Genomic DNA, 24,365 nt, shown 5'->3' with positions numbered 1-24,365 from the left:
GGACTTCTGTTACTTTATCTGTACAGATCATTTATAGGTAAAGTTTAAGATCTGATTGAAGCATCATTAAAATAGCAGTTTGTATAAAAGTTATACAGAAAATCTCTATTTTAAAATATATTTTTAGATTCATTTTATACCATAATGAGTGTGGTGCTGGACAGTAAGGCAATATGTACTTTTATCATGATGAATTACATCATGACATCACAATATGCTTTTATGAATATATTACATACATAAAAATTCTCAGCTGAATGTTTGATATCAAAGAGAATGCAATTGGTCTTGTTTAACTGAATTTGGTGCAGTGCAGAAAATGAAATGTTAAGTAGAAATCCGTGAATTCATAGTTTCTGATGGTAATCTTAAACATGGCACTACTTTGTCAGTTCCAACTTTTTACGTGTCAGGGAAAAATATATATTGTTTATCTGGAAAACATCTCGAAGTATGAAATTACTTTTTGTGCCACATAACTTTGAAGGTTGAAAACTTGCATGAATTGAATGCTTGTAGGCCCAGTCAACATGTAGCGCTATGGTAGCTATTAGCTTTCATTCATTATTAGTAACATCCATCCATTTTCCAAGCCGCTTCTCTGTCAGGGTCGCGGGGGGGGGTGCTGGAGCCTATCCCAGCAGTCTTCGGGCGGAAGGCAGGATATCCTGCCTATTAGTAACATTTTACATTTATTTGCTTGTATCTTGCGCTGCTGTGGCAATCCTAGAGGAGAAATTCCTCTATTGCAGCAGTGTAAAGCACAGTAAAGAGAAACACAAGGGCAAAATGAACAAGAGCAAAGTCTGTTGTCATACAGTATTTACAGATGCATAAATAGAAAGTAAAGATTAATATTAAAATACAAATATACTAAACATAATAAAATAATGTGCAGTTCAAAAATAAGTAAATTGCATAAATACTATGTGGTTGGCAGTGCAGTGGTGCATGTCCCCTACAGTGAATGAACAAGTGACAGTGTATGACCCTCTATACGCATATATAAAGCAAATAAATGTACTTAAGCAGTAAACAGTTTCCACAAGGATGCAGTTCAGTAGAGGTGTGAAGAGACACGAGCAAAACACTCACACACCTGTCTCTCCCATAATGCTTCTGGTTAAAAATAGGCTGTCCTATAAGTGCATTGTCTGCTCTCTGGAGACAATCCTCAGTGCTACAGCAGGAACCGATTTGGTCCACTCTCTGCTTCTAAATCCATCCTTTCAGCATTGATTTTAGGCTCCAAACATCTTCAGTCAGCTGTATTGTCCTTAAGTGACTTTATTCAAGGGTATGTTTCTTTGGTTCGTCATTAATGCACCATCTGCCTTTATACCAATGGTGAGGGTTCAATGTTATGGTCAACGATTCTGAAACAAATGCAAACTGTTCTTGAAAGTATATGTTTCTTTGATTATTACAACTGCATATGGCCTTCAGAGGTTGGTTAGAGACACTTCTGTCTTAAAGTAACCTCATCCAAATAAAAAAAAAAAAGTAAAAATATTGGTTTACTTGCCCTCCTAGTCACCACAATACGATGGAAACCTGAAACAGGGGTCATAATGAGGGTCAACTCTAACCGTGGAGCTTTGTTCTGCTGGCTGAATTAATTTTTTTTATTGGACTCCCAGTAGGAACCCAATGCGAATCATTAGGGCTGAAAAGATTATTCGAGTAACTCAAATAATTTGATTACAAAAATGTTGCCCCAAGTCTTCATTTAACTCATGTCACAAAAGTCCACCTATTTTAAATGTCTCTGTTATCGTATCACTCCCGCTTTGTAGACTACTGCGCACCTCCCATATCATTGCTTTATATGGACTGTTATAACTGACGCACTTTTTAAAGATTTATAAAGCAGCGCAATTTATTTTGCTCTGCATGGCAATCGAGAAAAAAAAGATAGCGGTGTGTGTAAAAAGCGAAAATGTCTAAAGTGTGGGACCATTTTATGCTGCACAAGGCGGACAACATAGTGCAGTGTATACACTGTAAAACGAACCTGGCCTACCAGAATAGTACTTCATCAATGCTGCAGCACCTGAACCGAAAGCATCCTCACGTGAACTGCACTTCTCCAGGTGGACTCAGAGCCCCTACAGCGTATATTTACGATTGCTAACTGATATGAACACCAGCGCTTGGTAGAATGTACAGTATTTGTAATTATTTGTAGCTTGTGTTATGAATCGATAGTGACCAGGCATAATAAGTAGCAAGACAGCAAATGCACTATAATTTATCTCTCCTCATCTCACTCACTCACTCAATCTGATAGGTTACATCTCAAAACACTTCCCCATACGTAAGGTAGTAACGATAAATGCAACAGATGGACATTAATTTAGGACTACATTCACTACACCCTTTTTCCTTTTTTCTTCAGATAAAACTAAGGACAAAGAGGCTAACCTGTTTGTGAAGCTGTATTTCATAGTTTTTTTTCATGTACATCATAAAAGTTTCACAGAAAGGTTGAATAAATGGGCTTAGTTCTGGAGCCAAAAAGCCAAAGGTTTTAAGCTTTGATCTAGTAAAAGTGTTGAGTTTGAGTAAAAACCTTTTGTGAGGAATAACAGCCAGTTGCTTGCTCATTTTAAGAGGCCTTTCATGTTGCATAACACACTATCAATATAGTTGTTTAAAAACACAAAAGTGTGATTTATCCGATTACTCGATTAATTGATGAAAAATTGACAGAATACTTGATTCCCAACATATTCCATAGTTGCAGCCCTATTAATCATACACACTGGACCCTTCCTAAACCATGGGTTCCCTGATTCGGGATATACTATATCCTGATCATACTAATGATCAGGAATAGGCATTTCATATATAATATACAATATGTTTGTTGACCAAATCAAATTTGCTCAGGTCTAGCTTTGGCCAGCAGACAATACCTTGGGCAGCCCTGATTTAGAGGCTATTTTCAGGTTTCTTCAACATTCAATGAGTTTTGTCATTTTTACAGTAAAGTATATGAATAGTTATGAAGTTAGGGGTGTGTGTGTGTGTGTGTATGTATGTATGTATGTATGTATGTATGTGTGTGTTTATAATAATATATATATATATATATATATATATATATATATATATATATATATATATATATATATATATATATATATATATATATATATATATACACACATATAATAATATAGAAATAATGTAGAGAAGCAACACATTGACGTTGTCAGAACGAAACCATATATTTAGACAGTAACTGGAGAAGGAAAAAACTTTATATTAATGCAACAAGAAACAATTAATTTTCCATCATTCCTGTTGGTCTGAACAACATGGAATGTTCGCATGATGTGAAGGGCAGCTGCTGTAATGTTTCTGTTGTACACACGTAATTAGTTTGTATGATGAATAACATCATAGCCAGATTTTGTACAACTGGATTCAACTAAAATACTGTGACGATTACATTTTAATTTACAATAATTTGAAAGCGTATATGTTTATACGAACACACAATTAGCATCAAATACAACTGGTTTAGCCTCTGCAGTAACTGTTTTATACTGGTGGTAGCAACTGTGGGTTTGCTTGCTCTCTCATTGGTGAAAAATAGAGCTTGGAGAGAGAGAAATTGACCATCTCTAATTAAATTCTCTTTCTCTCTTTCTCTCACTCTCTCTCACACGCACACACACAACCCTATTCCCTCCCTAAAGGCATCTTTCCAGCTGAATGCCTCTGCAAGACCAAATGGCCCTTTTAAGAGAATTTTTAACGTTAAAAGATTTCCAAACATTTAAGGGGAAAAATCTCTTCTGGAAGTGAAAAGAACTAATGTGGCATTAGCAGTAAAGGGCAGAAGAAAAGTCAGTCTATTATATGCGCCAAATCTGTTCTTTTAGACCAGCTGCAGCCCATAGCCTGAGGCCTGAGAGAGAAATGTGGAGAATTATCTGGTCGGTTTCCTCTTTTTTTTCTTCTCTCGTACACATACATAGACACACTTGCACAAACATAAAGGACAGAAAAAGCAGATGGCAGCCGTCCGAATCACTATAGTCAGTCATTACATAATCATTTGATTTTTCTCCTCATGCATTGGTCATATTTTAAGTGACACAGGATCAAAGGTAAACTCAGTGATATAAAAGGTGTGTTTTTAAAGTTTTAAACTGTACAGTCAATAATGCCTGAGGAGCTGCAACCTCATTATGGAAGGACATTTCAGCCAAAATTGCTATGTGAATTTTCAATTAATTATCTGAGGAATATTTAGTGAATACATGTAGGACGTTATGGTAGTGAATGTGTTGTGTATCTCATCCTATGATGGTGGGTGTGCAGTGCTGTACGAAAGCAGACCATCTTTATTGAGTTTCTACTCAAAATGGCCAAGTGCAAATGATTCATTTTTTTAGTGTCAAGGAAAAAAGCTGACAACATATATTTAACAGGAAACTGCACAGACGCCTGAAAAACGATTAATAATCACATCACATTTTTAAGGATTTATTGAGGCCACTCTTAGCCTTTAATGCAGCATCAATTTGTTTCAGGAGACATACTTTTAGTTTTAGTTTTCCACACATCTTATATTAACATACACATATATAAAAAGTGTATGTTAATGGTATACGTCTGTGGTGTATGTGTGTAATTTAATATGATGGTGAAAGTGTATAGTTTACATTTTAATGAAATATGACTCGAGTTTGTGATCAGTATGTCTTTCTCTGCAGGTGCCGTTGTGCAAGTCTTTGCGAGACACCAGTAGCCGACTGGCGGAGCTTGGATGGCTTCATAATAAAGTCAGGAAGTACACAGACTCTCGTAGTCTGGACCGAGCCTTCGGATTGGTCGGACAGGTATGGGTACTGTCATGTTTTTGTGTTCATAAGTTTCATTTCATGAGAATTTGCTTGAAGTTATTGTTAAGCTGAATGTAAATGGGTTGTGAATATCTCATTACGTTACCATGTAATTATGTAAATATCTAATTACATTCACATGATTATTTGTGACTGTTTAGACGTCTGTGTTATTAGCTCCAAGGTTTTGAGACATTTTTGTTTTTCCTCTCATCCCAGAGTTTCTGTGCATCTCTGCACCAGGAGCTGAAGGAGTATTACAGGCTGCTCTCAGTACTGCATGCACAGGTAACACAATAGACTTATTTACAGCCTCTTCAGCAGCAAACAAGGCAAAAAAGGACCAACTGAGTCATTATAATTTGAAATATTTCCTGTGGGCTGCAGTATGCAAACGAGGCCTCTAACTTATCACGTTTTTACTGTGTGCTGTGCGCACATGAGTTTAAGTACTATCTGGGCTGTTAATGCTGGTGTTCAGTATCATACACTGTTTACAGTACATTCTCTAAACTGGACAAGAAATATGACCCGTCATTGTCACAGCTAAGCGTTGTGCTACAACCTATGAACAGCTGCTGTAGTTAACATCCTCAGTTCTTAGGGAATAATACCTTCATCTATTGTGTTGTTTATTATAAAGACTGTGTGTCTACATTACCGTATTGTACTACTTTGTTGCTGCTTTGCACATCAGAGCTATTGTATTAAATTACTACTGCCAGGCACTGTTTATACTGTTCATTTCACACAGTTTCACACATAGGACACATAGAACTTTTGTTGTATTTCTTGTTTAATAATTAAGGGGGGGGGGGAAATCTACTTTTTATATTATCTAATAAGGACGCTACTTTTTTTAATCAATATAATCACAGTATTTTGAATATTTTTTTTTTGCCATGCAGCCCTTCAGTGAGCCATTGTAGTACATTTCAGTATCTCTCGCATTATACTGATACTGATACTGACATTTTGGAGTGTGTTTAGCTACAGGTAGAAGATGACCAAGGGGTGAATGTGGGAGTGGACAGCAATCTCACCCTAAGAAGGCTGCTCGTGTGGACATACGACCCTAAAATTCGGCTCAAGACCCTTGCTGCTCTGGTGGACTACTGCCAAGGTCAGTTCAGTTTCTTGGAGTAATACCACATTCAAACATGCTAATGTTGTTGATCATGAATAAAAGTTAGCAGGGGCCACTTAACTTTCTTTACTTCAACAAACGTCATCATTCATGTTGATAATCATTTATGTTAATTTTTTAAAATCAATTTTAGTATCTTGGAAAGATTATTAGATAAAATTGTAGAGGAGGGTGATGTGGCAAAATTGAATATCACAATACTCCAGGAGTTTTTTTTTTTTTTTTTTTTTTTTTTAACCAATACTTGATATGTCATTTATTGATTGATTGATTGATTGATTTTGATATCTGTTAAGTTAGAATATAGTGCCACATTTTAAAAATAGCTCAAAAACAATAACTCCAATCACATGTATTCAACAGTTCATACACTGCTGAACAGAATCCAATAAAACAAGACTTATAATGCTCCTTTTTTTAAATCTAACATGCAGTTGTGAAAATATTGATGACATCCATGATATGCTCTGAAAAGCGTATTGTGACGGAGTTAATCATGATGACGATAAATATTGTGATACTCCCCAGATCTATATTATATTAGATATTTTAGATCATTTAGACCACAGTGCTGTTGGTTGGTGAGCAGTCCTGTGTTTGATAATGGAGTCTTGTGTTGTGTTTTGTGCTATTTGAATTAATATTGTACTCATCACAAAGGTTTTTTCTTTATTTCTCATGTTGTTGTTACCCCTTGTTCCTTTCTTTCTTTCTCTCTTTCTTTTCTTTCTTTTTTTCTTTTCTTTCCATTTTCTTTTTTAATTTCCTTCTCCTTTCTTTTCTTATCTCTACCTCTCTCTATCAGGGCGTAAGGGTGGGGAGTTAGCTTCGGCAGTTCATGCGTATGGTAAGACCGGTGACCCCCACATGAGGGCGCTGGTTCAGCATATCCTGAGCCTGGTGTCGCACCCCATCCTCAACTTCCTGTACCGCTGGATCTATGATGGAGAACTGGAGGACACGTACCATGAGGTCAGACCACACAGATAGTTTTGTTCTGTTGTTCTGCCTCCCTGTGTGCTGGTTTTTTATGACGAGAAGCTGATGTTTCTGCAGTAAAAACCGTCAGATGAGGTAATACAGATGGAGGCACTGGAGTGAACTTTAATCTTCATTACAGTGCTCACACTGTTTTTACCCTTTTATACACCACCCACCCACCCTGCATACACACACCCCTTAACAAGAACAGATATGACGGTGCTGATTAGTTATTTCTTTCTGTTTCTTTCTTCTTTTGCCTGTTTTGTTCATGTTCTTTCTTTCTTTTTTGTCTTTCTCCTTTTTGCATTTTTTTTTTCTTATCCTTTTCCATGCTTTCTCTCTCTTCTCTGTCTATGACCTCGGTCTTTGTGTAGTAGAAGACTTTTTCACCTTCATCAAAAAATCACCCAAAATCTTTGCCCTTTTTGCAAACAAACATTTGAACTTTTCCATTCAGATGTTTTACGCTAATGCTGCAGATGATTATGTGAAGCTTAACACAGTCGTGAAACTGTAGCTTTTTGTTTATTGTGTATTACACCTGAAGTACAAGCCTAAAGTGGCCAGACTGACTGATTAGTTATCTAGCGTTCTAGCTCATAATGACTTGTTCCCAAAATCCTTAAAATTTTGAATATATTGGTCTCCATCAGTGTCTATTTTCTAACATTTGAAACTACACAGTGTAAGTTATTGTATAATATGTACTAATAACATAACAAATGATTCTAAACTTCTGAGCAGTAGTGTACTTTGCATCATTTGAGCATCAGCCCTTCATCATGGTGCAGTCTGGGACATTAATGATGTCTCCGGCTGATGATTGGAGGTTTGGCTGTTCTGTAGCTGCTGATGATGCAGTCTGCCGGGCAGAGAAGTTAACAAGCTTTTAGTTTTACCCACAGTCGTTATTCTTACAGCAGGGCATTTTAACGTCAGGCCATAATGAAGATAACCTGAAGAACTGCTCATTGGTTCAGTAGCTCCACCATCTCTGTATCTCCCCTTGGCCATGTGAGTATTATTAGAAGGTCAAGCAATCCATGTCTGGCCATAGCGCTGACCTGTGCATTAATGGCACTCATTGATTTGCTATTATGAAGTTGCAAGGACGTTGTGTCAGTGTCTGTATTTAAATTCAGTTATCTCTGAATTCTGCTTAGTGCTTTATTTCAGAGCAGGCATGACCACTGTATACATAGACAAACTGATTGTATAACACAGTCATCTTCAGACACATTGAATATAGATATCTCTCTTCTGCACTTTCTTTCTTGTTTTTTTTCCTTCTGTTCTTGCAGGCTTTTGCTTTCTCCTAGGCCTTTTTTGCTTTTTCTAGCAGGCTCTGTCTTGCTTTCTCTCTTTCCTTGCAGGCTCTGTCTTGCTTTCTCTTTCTTGCTGGTTCTGTCTTGTTTTCTCTCTTTCCTTTCAGAGTGTGTCTTACTTTCTGTCTTTCCTTGTGGGCTCTGTCTTGCTTTCTTTCTTTTTTGTGCACTCTTGCTATTTGTTGTTCCATGTGGGCCTCTATTGCAATTCTGCCTTTTCATATCTCTGGTACAGTTCAAAAATACATGCTCAAAATGTATGTGATATATTCACACAGCATAAAGGGCAGCTAGTGTTTTCAAATGTTGCAAACAAAATCTAAGAGTCAAGAAAAAAAATAAATCAAGTGGAAAAATCTTCTGACTGCAACTGTGTGTGTGTGTGCCTGTGTCCCTGCAGTTCTTCGTAGCGTCTGATCCGACAGTAAAGACGGACAGGTTGTGGCACGACAAATACTCTCTGAGGAAGTCTATGATTCCTTCCTTCATCACCATGGACCAGGCCAGAAAGGTAAAGCCAATAACCAACATATCTACAGAGAGCTCAAGAACATAATTACACTTCCACAGTTATTATTACACAATGGTGTACCACTTTGTTTTAAGTGAGTTTTTTTTTGTTGCACATATATATGGCACATAAACAACAGTTTGCAATTGGTTGATTAGCATGTCAATTAAAACGATGCTACCCCTTCACCTCAGAACTCTCCAGCACATCTCATCTTTTTCAAAGGGAATATTTGGCAAAAAAAAGTCAAATGAACATACTGTTTTCAGCAGGGGCTGCAAGGATAAAAATAATGGAAACTTGCATCCCAGCAGTTAGCATCATGCATTGTGGTTATGTAGTTTATACCATACACCCATACAAAGATGAATATGATATATATATATATAATGACACACACACACACACACACACACACACACACACACACACACACACTAAAGGCTTGTTTCAAATCCACTGAACTGCTGTTTCAACATCCAGTCTGATTGCGTCTCCGCTGTCCTGCCAGGTCCTCCTCATCGGCAAATCCATCAACTTCCTGCATCAGGTGTGCCATGACAGGACGCCACCTGGTAAAATCTTGCCTGCATCCAAATCCACTGATTCACCCAAGGACGGTAAGCCATCCAAAACTGGCTGCTAATGTCTCTCAGAATAGCTACATTTGTCATTAAAAAAAAAAAAAACACTACCACCAGCCAAGTAGTGGCTAAACGAAAAATAACAAGATGAAGAACAGGGGGATGGGGATGAGGGGGTGGAAGCAGAGAAGGATTGATCTGTTTGTGGAGGAAAGTGGTGTTTTGGACTGTGGATGTGCAGTTTTAGCGGCTGTATCGACGCCGGCTGTATTTAGCGTCTGCCCATAGCTACACCAGATCAATGCGCGCTTAGTGTCCACTGCCAGCCTTGACCTTGAGTGTATGTTTCCAGAGTGTTGTTTACATTCACTGTCTACATCTACATTTCAGTCCATTCTTTTGTCTCTCCCTCACCCTTTTTCTATTCTGCCGTCTCTTAATTTGGACGTACACTACACAACTTTTAAAATCCTAACAGATTTTGAAAATGGAGAGCAACACAAACTTAACATCTTAATAGAGCATTTCTTGTCTTTTTGTCATGAGGACACGCACACAAGGCAACAAGGCAAAGAGAGGGTGTCCAGCCCTGTTTCTCACACACAAAGTATAGCAAAAACGCAAGATGGCGATTTTGAATTCACTGTTTTTGTGAATACACTATATTGCCAAAAGTATTCACTTGTCTGCCTTCACACACATAGAAACTTGAATGAGATCCCATTCTTAATACGTGGGGTTTATGATGTTGGCCCACCCTTTGCAGCTATAACAGCTTGAGCTTTTCTGAGAAGGCTTTTCCACAAGGTTCAGGAGTGTGTTTATGGGAATTTTTGACCGCTCTTCCAGAAGCGCATTTGTGAGGTCAGACACTGATGTTGGATGAGAAGGCCTGGCTCGCAGTCTCCGCTATAATACATCCCAAAGGTGTTTTATCGGGTTGAGGTCAGGACTCTGTGCAGGCCAGTCAAGTTCTTCCACACCAAACTCGCTCATCCATGTCTTTATGGAGTTTGCTTAGTGCACTGGTGCGCAGACATGTTGGAATAGGAAGGGGTCATCCCCAAACTGGTTGGGAACATGAAATTGTCCAAAATCTCTTGGTCTGCTGAAGCATTAAGAGTTCCTTTGCTGGAACTAAGAGGGCAAGCCCAACTCCTGAAAAACAACCCCACATCATGATCCCACCTCCACCAAACTTTACACTTGACACAGTGCAGTCAGACAAGTATCGTTCTCCTGGCAACCGCCAAACCCCAACTCGTCTATCGGATTGCCAGACGAAGAAGCATCATTTGGAAGTGATTAGTCACTCCAGAGAACACATCTCCACTGCTCTAGAGTCTCTAGAGGAAATTTCATGACTGAACTTGTTGCATACGTGCTATCCTATCACAGTACCACGCTGGAATTCACTGAGCTCCTGTGAGTGACCCATTCTTTCACAAATGCTTATAGAAGCAGTCTGCATGCCCTAAGTGCTTGGTTTTATACACCTGTGGCCATGGAAGTGATTGGAACACCTGAATTCAATGATTTGGATGGATGAGTGAATACTTTTGGCAATATAGTGTACATTTATATATGCACCTATTCAGCTTGCAATAGTTTAGTCCTGCCCATTCACACAGTTAGTAGCTTAAGGAGTGTTTCAGTCTGGACTGAGGGACAATGCAGGGCAGCCAATCAGAATAGAGGTCATTTACATATATATCAGTATTTAAGCAGCATGTTTAATTCTAGGAAATCAAGAAGGGGAGGAATTATGACTTTTTCTGCTATGTGAAACCACACAAATGTCATAAGTGGACTTCAGAAAACAAAGTACAAGAAAATGTAGGATGTGGGTCCTTCAAATCTATATGAGTAGACTGTAATTTTTCGTTTTTATTTTTCTGTTTTATTTGACAACAGCTGTCCTTTACATTGTGTGAAAATGTTATGATGATTAGATCAACATAAACGCTCCAAAATAATGAATGAAATAAATGAAGTAAAGTCTCTTTACATTGACTTGCATTAAAAATAAAGAACATTTTTGACCTCTCCTATAAAGTTGCCATTGGATATGTTTGTTTTTCTTTGGAGAGAGAAGATATACTTTTATATTGCAGTGTTAGCTGTTTGACAGCAAAAACTGAATCTGGTATGTGAGTGTTGTAGAGTTCACTCTTAATTGCATACAGTATTCAAACTTTTAAATTAATTATATGTTGAGACTCTTTTCTTCTCTCTCTCTTCTCTCCTCTCCTCTGCTTTTCAGCTGCAGAGCTCTTCACTGATCTGGAGGGGGCGTTTCAGAGTAAGATTGACGCAGCGTATTTTGAGACCAGTAAGTATCTGCTGGACGTCCTGAATAAAAACTACCAGCTGCTAGACCACCTCCAGGCCATGAGAAGATACCTGCTGCTGGGTCAAGGAGACTTCATACGACATCTGATGGATCTGCTGAAGTGAGTACATACACACAGCCGACAAACTGCAGTCACATCATGGCACTTACCAGTGGTGGACAGTAACTAAGTAAATGTTATTTGTTACTGTCTTTAAGTAGTTTTTTCGTGTATCTGTACTTTACTGAAGCATTTCCATTTTTATTTTCACTCCACTACATTTCAAAGTCAAATATCTGACTTTTTACTCCACTACATTTTAAGAAATCTGTCGTTCTTTTTGGCTTATGTGTGTATAAAACGTAACGTCAAAATGAAAGAAGCACAAAGCAAGAACACCAATCAGGGCACAGCGGTCACTTTGTTTTGAGCTTGCTTTGACCTTTTGGAAATACCGACCCAGTTCAAGCACACGGTTGAACGTCAGTGCAGCAGCGTCAAATTTTTGGAGTGTATATTCAACATAAATGATGGATCTAACCTAACTGTGTACATAGACCTCAGTATAGAAATATGTCCACACATGCAGTCGTTTTTTCTGAATTTATACAAACACTTTCATTTTATAGTAAATTTGTTTTGGCTAGTTTATGTTTATGAACAGAGACCTACAGGTGTGATATAGTAAAGAAAAACTCACTTGTGAATGTGTTTAAAGCAAGTTTTTATTAAACTTAAATTAAATCTTAAACTGAAACTTTGCCTGTTTGCAAAAAGTTATAGCCACTTGGTTCTACCTGATGGACATTGTTTGCCTTAAGTGTTTTGCATTTAAGATCATTTTAATAGACATCAGTGACAAATTAATTAATGATATTCTATTAAACATATTAATGACATGAGTATTTTCACCTCAAATGAGTTGATAAAGCAAGAATCCTGTTACAAAAATGCTAATAGGACATTAGAACCATAATTAATCTTTTAGTACTTTGTTAAATCCGTATTCTGCATGATTTGCAGCACTGCCCCCTGTTGGCAGTAAAATTCAAACAATGTCTAATGCTGTGCTTTAGCACATTGAGATTGCTTGGTTTGAGCACCATATACCATCCACAAAAAGTTAGAAAAGACAGACACTTGATTCTTACACAAAGCATGCATTCAAACTGTGCTTTGAACCAAAACATCCATTTCTGTAAGCTTAAGTTTCATATCACAAATGAAGGACTTGTTGTAGTTGAGATGTTACTAAATGGTTCTTGTTTTCATTCACTGCACGCACTGTTGGCGTTTCAGGTGGAACTGTTTCTGTAATGGCCACTTGTGCTTTTCTTAATCTTCTCTGTCTTGTTTGTCAGGCCAGAGCTGGCCCGTGCGGCCACCACCCTCTACCAGCACAATCTGACTGGTATCTTGGAGACAGCTGTGAGGGCAACGAATGCCCAGTTTGACAGCCCAGAGATACTCAAGAGACTGGATGTGCGCCTCCTGGAGGTAATGTAGGATTTCTCCACTCCATACAGTCCATATGTGCAAACTGCTGCAGAGGGACACACTATACAGGCCTGATAGTTTTCCGGCGCCACGCCGGAATTCCGGCGTGCCGACGTGCCTGCGAGAAAAAAAAAGGTTCGCCTAGTGCAGGGGTCGGCAAACTTTTTGACTCAGAGAGCCATAAAAGCAAAATAATTGGAAATTTATTTCAGTGAGAGCCACATAATAATATATTAAAACGACGACGACATCTCACTCTAGCGAACGGGGGAGGGGCGGGGGGGGGATGGGGAGTGACGACGCGACATGTCAGTCAAGCGAACCGAAACTAAATACCGACCGTTTGTGATTTTCCGCCCGAACATTTTTTTTAAGTCTCAAAAATAATATACGTTAATTAAATTAATTATTTTCAAAAGCTGAGCCGCATCAGAGGCTCCGGAGCCGCGGGTTGCCGACCCCTGGCCTCGTGATCTGACCATAGGATCTGACGCTTCTCTTGATCTGACATGCGCAGGTTTCACTGTAACCAACACCAAGGCCTAGCCTACTAGCCATTAAGCCAGTCAGAAACAGGGGGGCGGGACTTGCTTTGACCAAACAAACTGATAGATTCCGTAGGAAATCCAGGGAAATACACGTGCAAATTTTTTTCCACTGTCAACGCGAAACGTATAAACTCGGCCATGGAACACAACTATATTAAGCCTGGGGAATATATATTAATATATTATGCTATAGAAGCAATAAGGTATGTGACTAGTTAAAAACAGGTATGGATTCCTGAACAGGCCTGCTAGTCCCAAGAGTTCTGGTAATCTGCACACGCTTCTGAAATATAGGCTTATATTGGGTTTGTTTATCTCATGTCTGAATGTTGTTCATGTATTTCAACAAAATTCAACACAATCTATCATTGAAGGGACTAATTCAAAAGCAAAAATTCTTTGACAGTAATGAAGATCAGGGTTATACATAGACGTATATCTGCGCCCAGGGGCCAACAAGTTATGTTTTAAGTGTGTTGCATACATAGCACCCCCACCCTGCTCACCTCCCGAGCAGAGGGAAAAAAGTTCAGGCTCAGGAATTTTTCACACGATCACCCCTGCACTATAGCAGAGTAACGGGAGTGATGGACATGGCAAAAACAAATGCTGTGCTGTTCCTGGCTGTCAGGAAAGTGCTGTCATTACAGACTTCTAAAAGATTCAGACATCCGATTTTTTATTTTTTGTTTTTTCTTCCTTCAACGTCTCTGAGGATTTATGACTGAACTTAGCAGTGTGTTCCAGATTTCAGGACTTACTGCCTTTTGAATACAGGGCAACCAGTCAGAACACAGGTCATTTACATATATCAGGTTTAAAAGCACAGTAACAAAAACATCCTGTATACAGAGGTTGGAAAAAATTAGCATGTATACATGGATTATGATTTGTTTTTGGTACATAAAACCATGCTAATGTCAGTGGATTTCAGGGTGGAAAAATAAAGTTGTTTATTTTATTTTTTTTATTTATCTAAAAATTATATATATTTTTTGTTTGTTTGTGTTTTTTTTTTGTTTTTTTTTTTGTCTCCAGGTGTCTCCAGGTGACACAGGTTGGGACGTATTCAGCCTGGACTATCATGTGGATGGACCAATTGCCACGGTAGCTGTCTCTATTCCTGCTCTAAGAGCTACCTCTACCTTTTAGATTCAGTTCAGCAAGCTAAAAAAATATTAATTATAAAACTATCATGAAAATCATGATGCAATTGTATAGCAATATTTAAATATTTGTGATATGCCAAGTAGTGTAACATAACAGACTGTAATATATTGCAGTTGATTGTTTGTAAGAGCAAACATTCCTCAAAACTTGACAGTTAAATTTTGTTAATCTAACTATAGTTTTTTTTATTGAAGCAGAACAGGGCTGTAGTCTAATCAACCATTTAAAATACATTTTACCTGTACATACTCAACATGGTTTTTATAAAGCAATTTACAATCAGAGGTAAAGCTAATGTAAAGAGTCTAGTCTTACTGGAGTCTCACTGGAATATTATAACAGCATTTCTAATTCTTTTCTGAAATCGCAGCTCATGTGGGGGTAACCGCAAGTTCACTGACAAACTTTGTTTTGGATTCAGTCAAAACTGTTTAGGTAGTCAATCAGTGTAACAGTGGACTTCACTCAAGTTCAAATTTTAATTACTAAATAATAAAATACTGAAAACTGGTTTGCTGTGTATTGATACTATTTTTAAACCCACCATGGTATTCTACTTTATTTGTGTGTGTTTCCTGTGCTAGGTGTTCACCCGTGAATGTATGAGCCACTACTTGCGGGTGTTTAACTTCCTGTGGCGAGCTAAGCGGATGGAGTACATCTTGACAGACATCTGGAAGAGTCAAATGTGCAATGCCAAACTGCTGAAGAGCATGCCAGGTGAGTGCAGTACCAACCTCCACCTGCAGGGGGCAAAAGGAAGAAAATGTGTGATTAAGGAGGGCTCATCCTGAAGCGCTGCTCTGCAGCTAGTTTGATTTAGGCCATGTTCTGTGCAAAAGGAGAGAATTCTGTTTTTCAGATGGTGCTTCACTTCAGTTAAATCCTTAATAGTCTTATGTTATTACTATTGTTCTGCAGTACTTTTTGTGTAATTAGAGTATTAAGAGTTACACAATATGACATTTGCCAGGTTTTTATTGACATCTTTGAGTCTGACTTGTTTGGTTTATTTTAGTAGTTTTCTGTTTTTTATTGTTCATAAAATTCTAATCAAAACAGATTTATCAATGAAAGAATTTGAATTTACACTGTGTGTGTTGTTCACAGAGCTTTCTGGAGTGCTGCATCAGTGTCACGTCTTGGCCTCAGAAATGGTCCACTTTATCCACCAGATGCAGTACTACATCACATTTGAGGCCAGTTGCTTTCTCCTGCACTCTGCTCTGTCTTGCAGTCTTTTGCACTCACTCTCTCTATCTCTCCCTATTTTGCATACTTCGACAGTCCTGAGAGTGAGTGACAGTGAGGCACTCACTCTCTGCACACACTCACTTCTTTTGTGTGTTCTCACTCACTCGCTCTCTATGTCTGTCTGTGTTCGGAATACACAAAAGTATGTAATTTTTCTATAGTAATATAGATGCTACAGCTGATGTCCGATATTAATCTATTACAGTTAAAACAATACTGTATCTGTGTCAGGTGTCAGCTATGTTCATATATTATTACTAGAAGATATTAATCTGTCTGTCTGTCTGTCTGTGTGTCTTGTAGGTGTTGGAGTGCTCGTGGGATGAGTTGTGGAATAAGGTGCAGCAGGCTCAGGACCTGGACCACATCATAGCAGCCCACGATGTCTTCCTAGACACAATCATCTCCCGCTGCCTACTGGACTCCAACAGCAGGGTGAGCCACACACAAGCTCAAAGAGCCTCATACATTTAGGAGAAAGAACTGAACTCTTTAGATTGCAAACCACCAGCACAGGACTGACATATCAGTGGACACAATTAGACTTGGGGCCCAGCCTGGATTAATAGTTACCACAGGAACAGACCTCTGTGACGGTAAAGATGGATTAATTTATAGGTAAAAAAATATATCTAATAATAATTTCCTAATGTCAGTACAGCCCTCCATAATCATTCTGGATTCAAACCAAACAGTCTTGGAACAGATTCCAAACACAAATAGAATAAGAAAAGAAAAAACATGACTGTGGCCAAGAGGTTGTGGGAATTTTGCCTAGCCCTACCAAGTATGCCAGGATTCGTACAGGTCCTGAAAAATTTGGAAGGTCATACAAAATAAATGTCCCTAAATCTAACCTTGAATTGTCCTTAAACAATAAAAATAAAATTGAATGAAAAACATACATAAGTTGTGAAAAATATTATCTAGTTTCTGTAACAATGTTTATTCATGATACAAGTGCACAAACTTTGATAGTGACCAACAACCTCACCCATGTATTTCACATCACCTTACATTTTCTTATTTTTGGGATCAAGTAGCAAGAGCATTATGTCTTTTAGCTGGTAGCGTGGGCTTAAATATCAAACAAGATTCACACTAAATTAAGTGTGTAAAATGTGTAAAAATGGCAACTGTAAGGACTGGCTTCAAAAGACAAAACAAGTAGGCATGTGACGGGGTGCTGTTACCACATGAACTGAAGAGATTAGACATCGGGAATGTTGGTGGGTCTGCATTCAGAAAGAAGTCAGCAATTCTGTTAAGGAGTGCTCCTGGCTTCTCAACACCATCATCAGTGTCTTTATATGTGACGTTAATGCACATTAATATGTGACGTTGGATGTTCCCATCCTTTCGTAACAGGTTCATATAATGTATGCTCATATAAATTAGCGCTGGAGTACGTAATCTTTGGTACTGGATTGTTTTGTTTTTTGATATGCTAATAACAGTATAAAAAGGTACTGAACTGTGGTGCATCATCACTTTTTCTCTCTCTCTCTCTCTCTCTCTCTCTCTGTGTGCGCGTGCGTGTGTGCGTGTCCTTTGCTGCAGTCTCTGTTGAACCAGCTGCGGGCCGTGTTTGACCAGATCATTGAGTTCCAGAATGCTCAGGACACCCTGTACCGTTCAGCGCTGGAGGAGCTGCAGCTCCGTGTACAGTATGAGGACAACAAGAGACAGAGAGAGCAAGAGGTATAGAGAGCAGGGGTTTGGAGGGGGGAAAACAAGGCAGAACAATACAACGAGAGCATGGAACATTAACTTCACAAATTGTCAAGAAAAATAAATAAATATATCTCTTAAGACCAGTCTAATTATATAGCTTTCCCTAGCTTTATGTAGAGCAATACTTCTGTGACTTCATTTAGTGTTTTAGTATTAACTCTGAATTAAAAAAAAAATGGTTTTATTTGTTTAGTAACAATGAAAGCTCAATAAGCTGTACCAGCAGTGGGTTGGGGGCAGAGGGGTATATACTATGTGTATATAAAGTTCTATATGGTACCAAAAAAATAATAGTAGAACCCTTTTTGGTGCTATATAGAATCAGGTTTAAGTTATGTTCCATATAAAAACGGGTTTTCCATTGTGGAAAAGAACCATTTAAACATTCAAAAGGTTCTTTAAGTTGTCATGGCTCTATAAATAAGCATTGCCATTATGGAAGAACCCATTAAAAACCTTATATAAACCTTTTTAAGGGTGTGAATAATTACAGCATAGTTAATGACTAACCTGTTGTCATGCACAATTTGTTAGCCTCTAGTTCGTTCAGTTGCTGACCTCAGGACCACTGTTGTCCATTTATTTTTTGGGTGGAGAACCATTTTCAGTACAGCAGTGACAATGACTCTGGGATATCCATCCCAAAATATCCAGCAGTAGAGATTTTTAACAACTAGAGGGTGATTAACACAGAGTCTGCATGGCAACATTGCAGAAATTAGAAAGATCTACACCCTAAGTGGCCAATGAGTGCATATGTAAAGTAAACTTATTGGGCGTCCCCTGACTGTTAGCTTGTAGAAGTGATGGTATATCTATGACTCTGAATTATAGTTATGTAGGAGTAATTAAAGATTCTTGTCAACAGAAAATCAATGGGTTTTTCCAGAACAGTTGTGTACTGATGGCAAGGTCCTTGCTACAGCTCTCTGTACATCTCTCCCCCTGAGACAGCACAGTGCAGACTCAGATTAACAGTTTCATTTGGCCCTGTCTGAAAAGCACTTGGCTAAAAGCACGCCCCTTTTACAAGCTTGGGTGTCCATTTTCAGTAGCTATCGATTTTTAGCGCTTCAGCAAAGAGCGCTATAAAAACAAACATAAGTGTAGAGCCTGCCAGCATGTTTTACTGCGAGTGTGAGTGTGTGATTTAAGGGAGCGAAGCGATAAGAGGTTTTTAGGTGAGTCCGTTTGCAAGGTCATAAGGGTAATGAATAGTTCTGAGCTAAAAGGCCAAAGCGAAGGCTAATTTATGGTCAGGCAGTCAGCAGTGGACGGGGGTACAAAGCATGACATGGGCACAGGGACATTGCAGGGCTTTTAAAAATGCTGTGTAAGGTTGTAGTTACAAGTTGATTACGAGGACCTCACTTTCTCCTGATAACACAGTAGTATATCATTAAGTTTTGGTTCATCACAGAGGTCATTTTCTGTCTCCAGGGGCCACATTTCAGAAACTTCTCATCTTTTTCTCTTAACACGTGAGGGCTCAAAACAAGATTTTTCTCAAATTCATATTATAGAAGCAAATTGTATCTTACTCCATCTTATCTCAAGTTAAGAAATCTTAACCTTCTCAATCAAAGTCAAACAGCTGTCATGTCTGTTATCAAACAACCAACGATATTCGCATGGCTAAAACATAAACACCATCAAAATGATGTTAGAAATGTAGGTTTTTCTACAAACTACTGTTTCTGAAGTAAAAAAAAAAAAGTTCAAACAAAACTGGAGATAATAAATATAGTGCTGTTTATCAGTGTCACCACTCCATAGTTTGTTTCCCAGATGCTTTAGCTGGCAGCACAAATGTTATTCCACCTAATATACAGACACAGGGTGAACTCTTGTCTCCTCATTATTTACCACCATGACTGAAATATTTTATCTTAGAGTCTGGGATTTTTAAAATGCAAGGTTAAAAAAAAGAAAAACTGAAACCACGGTTTTTCCGTACAGATAATTGTAGCATCATTATGCTAGTACTAAACTATGCTGCCTGTATGAGTTGCCTAAAAATGATAGAAACATACGGTTAAAACAGAAGTTATAAAATGAATAGTTCCCATCCTAAAACCTGGTTGAATTTGAAACTGTTGTAAATTCCACGATAAACGCACACCTATAACTGCCTCACAACAGCTGAACTCTGTATTACTGCACCACGGTACAAACCTTGTGCTGTTAATGGAATAGTCTTTGACTCTCATGCTGCTCGCATGGAGCACTGAGTATATGGATGAAGTAAGAGCCTGTTTATGTTTAAACTGAGGGGCTAGAAACTTGTTATTAACTAGAACTAGGCTAGTCAGCTAGCTAACAGGCTAAAAGATCCATCATTAATATCACAGACTTAAAGTATTTACAGTATGATTAACTGTAAAACTGTAGTTAAAAAGTCTAAAAATGTCACTTGAATGGATTACTTGCTTCAAGCGTTGATGTTTCAGTCAGAAGTGACTGTGTCGAACCCAGGCTGAATCCCAAACGGCTCTGCCGTGTTCCCAAAATGGTGTGTTAGCTATGAAAGTTTAGAAATTCTAGCCACTACGGTCCCAAGTGACTGTTTCTTAGCTAGATTTTACTTTGTTCCTAGGTAGTGCACTATGTAGTGCTCCCATTTGAGTACTTTTGTAGGGAGCCTGTTGAGTGCTCTTAATGAACTACATTTCTTGGCAGAATGCTTGTCATTTATTATTAATAATAACTTTATTTTCAGAAAAATGGTCTTTTATCATATTTTTTGTTGCCCACCATTTTATAAAAGCAATAAGCCGCTTGAGGCTGTGCGTTACTGCAGTTTTATCACAGGAGTTCCACTTTGCATCATGCCTAAGAACACCGTTCTCATATTAATAAAGGCTTTCATGATCATCTAAACATTAGAGACAGGTGGGCTGGTCATGAACTCTCCAGGGTGGTAGGTGTGGCACCCCTAGTCCAGAAAAACACAGTACCTTTGTTCCTTAGTAAATAATAAAAATTTGTCATTGTAATATTTGAAAACTGTCCAGGTTTAATAGTTTTTTGTTCAAAGGTAAAAGTTGTTCTTATTGTATAGCTGATCTGTGCGCGTGTGTGTGTGTGTGTGTGTGTGTGTGTGTGTGTGTGTGTGTGTGTGTGTGTGTGTGTGTGTTGTAGGGTGAGTGGGGTGTGACAGCAGAGCAGGAAGCGGCTGAGAACAAACGAGTGCAGGAGTTTAAAGACACCATACCAAAAATGTGCTCTCAGCTCAGACTCCTGACTCACTTCTACCAGGTAGCGCACACACAATTCTACCACCTGATTTTTTTTTTTTTTTTTTTTTTTTTTTTTTTTAAACAAGCTATGGTGTACAGATTCATTTTCACTGGTTCTACCACACACTACTTTTACTACTCAGAATATCTGCATTTTTAAACAAACCTATTCAGAATGGGGATGTGTGATTTTGACATTTGATTATCTATTATATTATAAGAGTTCATAAACTGATAGAACAGTTTAAAGTAGTGCTACCTTCCTTTTTAGGTGACAGCACTGGTGTTGCACAAAAATACATCAGCACACAGAAGGACACATTAGAAAACATTATTTTATTATTCAAAAACAGCCGGGGATTATCGGTAGCTTTTCGTGTTGGATGAGTAACAGACTGTCTCTTCAGAAGAGCTAATAACAGCGCTAACAAGTGACATGCTGGATGCTGATGAGGGCTCATCTTTTACACAAGATACTGGCACCTTGCAACCTGAGTACTCATACACATCCCTAATTCAGATACTTCAATGTAAAACTAAAAAAAAAAACACAAAAAAAATTAATTACATAGAAAAATAAACAATATAAGGTTTAATGTTTGATTATAGTTTGTGCCTAGCGTAAGCGGTAACCATATTTGATCATTCAGTTGACTTAGTGATTTATCTTTTAGGTAAATGCAGTTCCGCATGCCACTAGGTTAACTATGGAATGATCACTTGCACATCGGTCACTGTACAAATTTATTAACTTGTCTGAAATATTTTTATAGCTCTATTTACGTGTTGCTGTTCTGCTTAACGTGAGCTGCAACATCAGCTGCTTGTGTCCTGACATTGTCTCTGGTTCAGTCCCACACTTAGTCAAAACCTTTCTTAAAACAAAAGAGAATACACAATTTTATTTTTGTTTATTCCAAACTAGATATGCCTTATTCCAATAGCTGATTAGGTGAACAAATCCCTTTTTGATTTTTGTTTTGACATGTGTATTTGCACATTCCTGTGTTGTACCAGGTAATAAACATACCTGTGTATCTTTTAACTCTTAACTCTTATTCTCTCTTACCTTGTCTCCCTCCATCCCCCCAGGGCATCGTTCAGGAGTTCTTGCGGCTGTTGATGACCAGTTCAGATGAGAGTCTGCAGTTCCTGAGCTTCCGATTGGACTTTAACGAGCACTACAAAGCCCGGGATCCGCGTCTACGGCCCTCACTAGGGGCCACCAGGGGCCGCCGCAGCTCCAACATCTGAATCTGAACGCTTTGGTTTCGGCACGTGATGATTTCTGAATGGACCTCAATGTCGTGAGATGGTGTTGGTCAACAGGCCTTACTCAGAATGGAAGTACATAAGTGACAGAAAAAAGAAATGCAGCCTTTAACCCCCGAGTCATTGCCAAACGTTTCAGAAAATAATCATTTTAGAAGTGTAGAACTTTTAGTAGCACAAGGTCACAGCCCTGTTGTCATCACCTTTTAGTCTCCATTACCGTTTGAGTTGATTGTCGTTGTCATATGAAAATCTTGTAGCTCCATTTCTGTTTTTCTGGGTTTTTTTTCCCTTTACACCAGTTGAAAATGCCACCTTAGGCATGTGACAATGACCAGACCAATTGCACTGGTCTAGAATTACTTGGAATGATGGTGTTACTGTCACATCCATTAAATGTTTTTGGAGACACAAGGTTTTCTCATCATAGCGACTGTAGTGAACATTGGCACTGAAGTTTTCTATTGTGTGCAATTTTTTGTGGGTTTTTTTTTGGGGGGGGGGGTGTTTTCATCTAATACTTACTATGCTAATATTTAAGATATTTGTTCTATATTCTGGTACTGATACAAAATGTTCATTGTTAGTCCCCCTTTCATACTCTGTAGTCACTAAGCCCATTTAAAATCCTGAAGGTGTTTCTGTAGAATAAAGAGCAGCCATTTTTACACGGTGCTACAGAATTTAACATTGTGAAAAGATGCCCTTTGTTGCTGAAATCAGCTTTACATAGCTTCTGATTCTTGGACTTGTAAATATGATCCTGCATCAGTCCTAAACTGCTTTTTCTAAAACACTGAGTGTTTGGCTAACAATGCTTTTTATCCAGTCACCCTTTTACACCCAAGTGTGTTTGGAATTTTTTTTGTTTTGTTTGTTTGTTTGACAGACTGTGACCTTTGTACTGCAAAAAGACAAAAAAAATCATTTTCATTCTTAAATTGTACAGAGTGGGCCTACACATCCATGTGCACCACATCTTCCTTAGTAAATCTCTATTTTCCCCCCCAAAAAAACTGTAAATTCAACTACCGTCAAGGCTGTATGAACTTGTGGACTTGAAATGACTCAATGTGGATGTATTGAAAGTGCTGGGACCCTGCAGCTGGCCCTGTATTAATTACCCTATATTAAAATACTGTGGTAGTGTTCCAATCCCATCCAGCAGGTTTCCATGCCTCACATCACCCATGCTCATTACACTCTGAGAAAGGGCAAGTGGAGAAGTCTCAATGGCTCAGTCCCAAATTGCACTCTTCTCCCAGGGCCCTCCTGCACATTATAATTGTCCTTTTCATGCTTTGCCCAGAAATGTGTTCTTTCGTAGTAACAGTTGCTAAGTTGGACAAGCTTTTCTGAACAGCAACAAAAATCACATCAGCTTGGGTTCGAGTTTAGAGTCACTTACAGTGCTACGCAACTGAGCTGCACTAGCTAACTGAAATTAGACAGGTTGGAAATGGTAGCAGTGAGTTTGCCACCACGCTAACATTAGCCTGATCCTGATCCTGATCCAGATTCAGTCTTAACAGTGTGGCCTTCCACATGCACACAACTTAAATACAAGCTGAGAGTGAAAGCGCATTAAATGTAAACATGTTGTATAACCTGTCCCTCCTAGCATCAGTTGCTACTTAAGACCTGATTTTCGGGTGTAACCTGAACAAGTCAGTTCCAGGTGATTTATCCAAGCTAAGGATAACTAATCCTGTTGCTCTGTTGCTGTCTAGTAACTTTAGGTCTGTAATTTGGCCTCAGGGAAGGGGGAAGGGGATCATTTGTGGATATTGCCCTAGGATTTTTTTCTTCTCCCTCCCACTTAAGTCTGTACAACACAGATGTATAGATATATGATGCAATGAAATAAACATCGTCATTTTTTTCTTTAATAAACGTTTTTAAAAAAAA

At 38.4% G+C, this 24,365-nt stretch overlaps 1 protein-coding gene across 1 annotated transcript in view; it reads left to right on the top strand.

The window, feature by feature from the left end:
• tubgcp3 (tubulin, gamma complex associated protein 3) overlaps positions 1–24,365 on the top strand; it is a 37,709-nt gene extending 13,344 nt beyond the window's left edge. The window contains exons 8-22 of the mRNA XM_017699054.2: positions 4,731–4,856; positions 5,079–5,147; positions 5,850–5,982; positions 6,812–6,978; positions 8,716–8,826; positions 9,338–9,446; positions 11,674–11,863; positions 13,105–13,240; positions 14,827–14,895; positions 15,543–15,678; positions 16,069–16,157; positions 16,516–16,647; positions 17,773–17,913; positions 21,088–21,204; positions 22,278–24,365. Of these exons, the coding sequence (XP_017554543.1) occupies positions 4,731–4,856; positions 5,079–5,147; positions 5,850–5,982; positions 6,812–6,978; positions 8,716–8,826; positions 9,338–9,446; positions 11,674–11,863; positions 13,105–13,240; positions 14,827–14,895; positions 15,543–15,678; positions 16,069–16,157; positions 16,516–16,647; positions 17,773–17,913; positions 21,088–21,204; positions 22,278–22,439 (1,887 nt within the window). The 3' untranslated portion in view covers positions 22,440–24,365. The remainder of the gene's footprint in view (positions 1–4,730; positions 4,857–5,078; positions 5,148–5,849; positions 5,983–6,811; positions 6,979–8,715; positions 8,827–9,337; positions 9,447–11,673; positions 11,864–13,104; positions 13,241–14,826; positions 14,896–15,542; positions 15,679–16,068; positions 16,158–16,515; positions 16,648–17,772; positions 17,914–21,087; positions 21,205–22,277) is intronic.

This window comes from Pygocentrus nattereri, chromosome 12 (genome assembly GCF_015220715.1).
Source record: "Pygocentrus nattereri isolate fPygNat1 chromosome 12, fPygNat1.pri, whole genome shotgun sequence".
NCBI classification, from domain to species: Eukaryota; Metazoa; Chordata; class Actinopteri; order Characiformes; family Serrasalmidae; genus Pygocentrus; species Pygocentrus nattereri.
The sequence above is the reverse complement of the archived record's forward strand: the minus strand, read 5'-3'. Positions and strand labels throughout refer to the sequence as shown.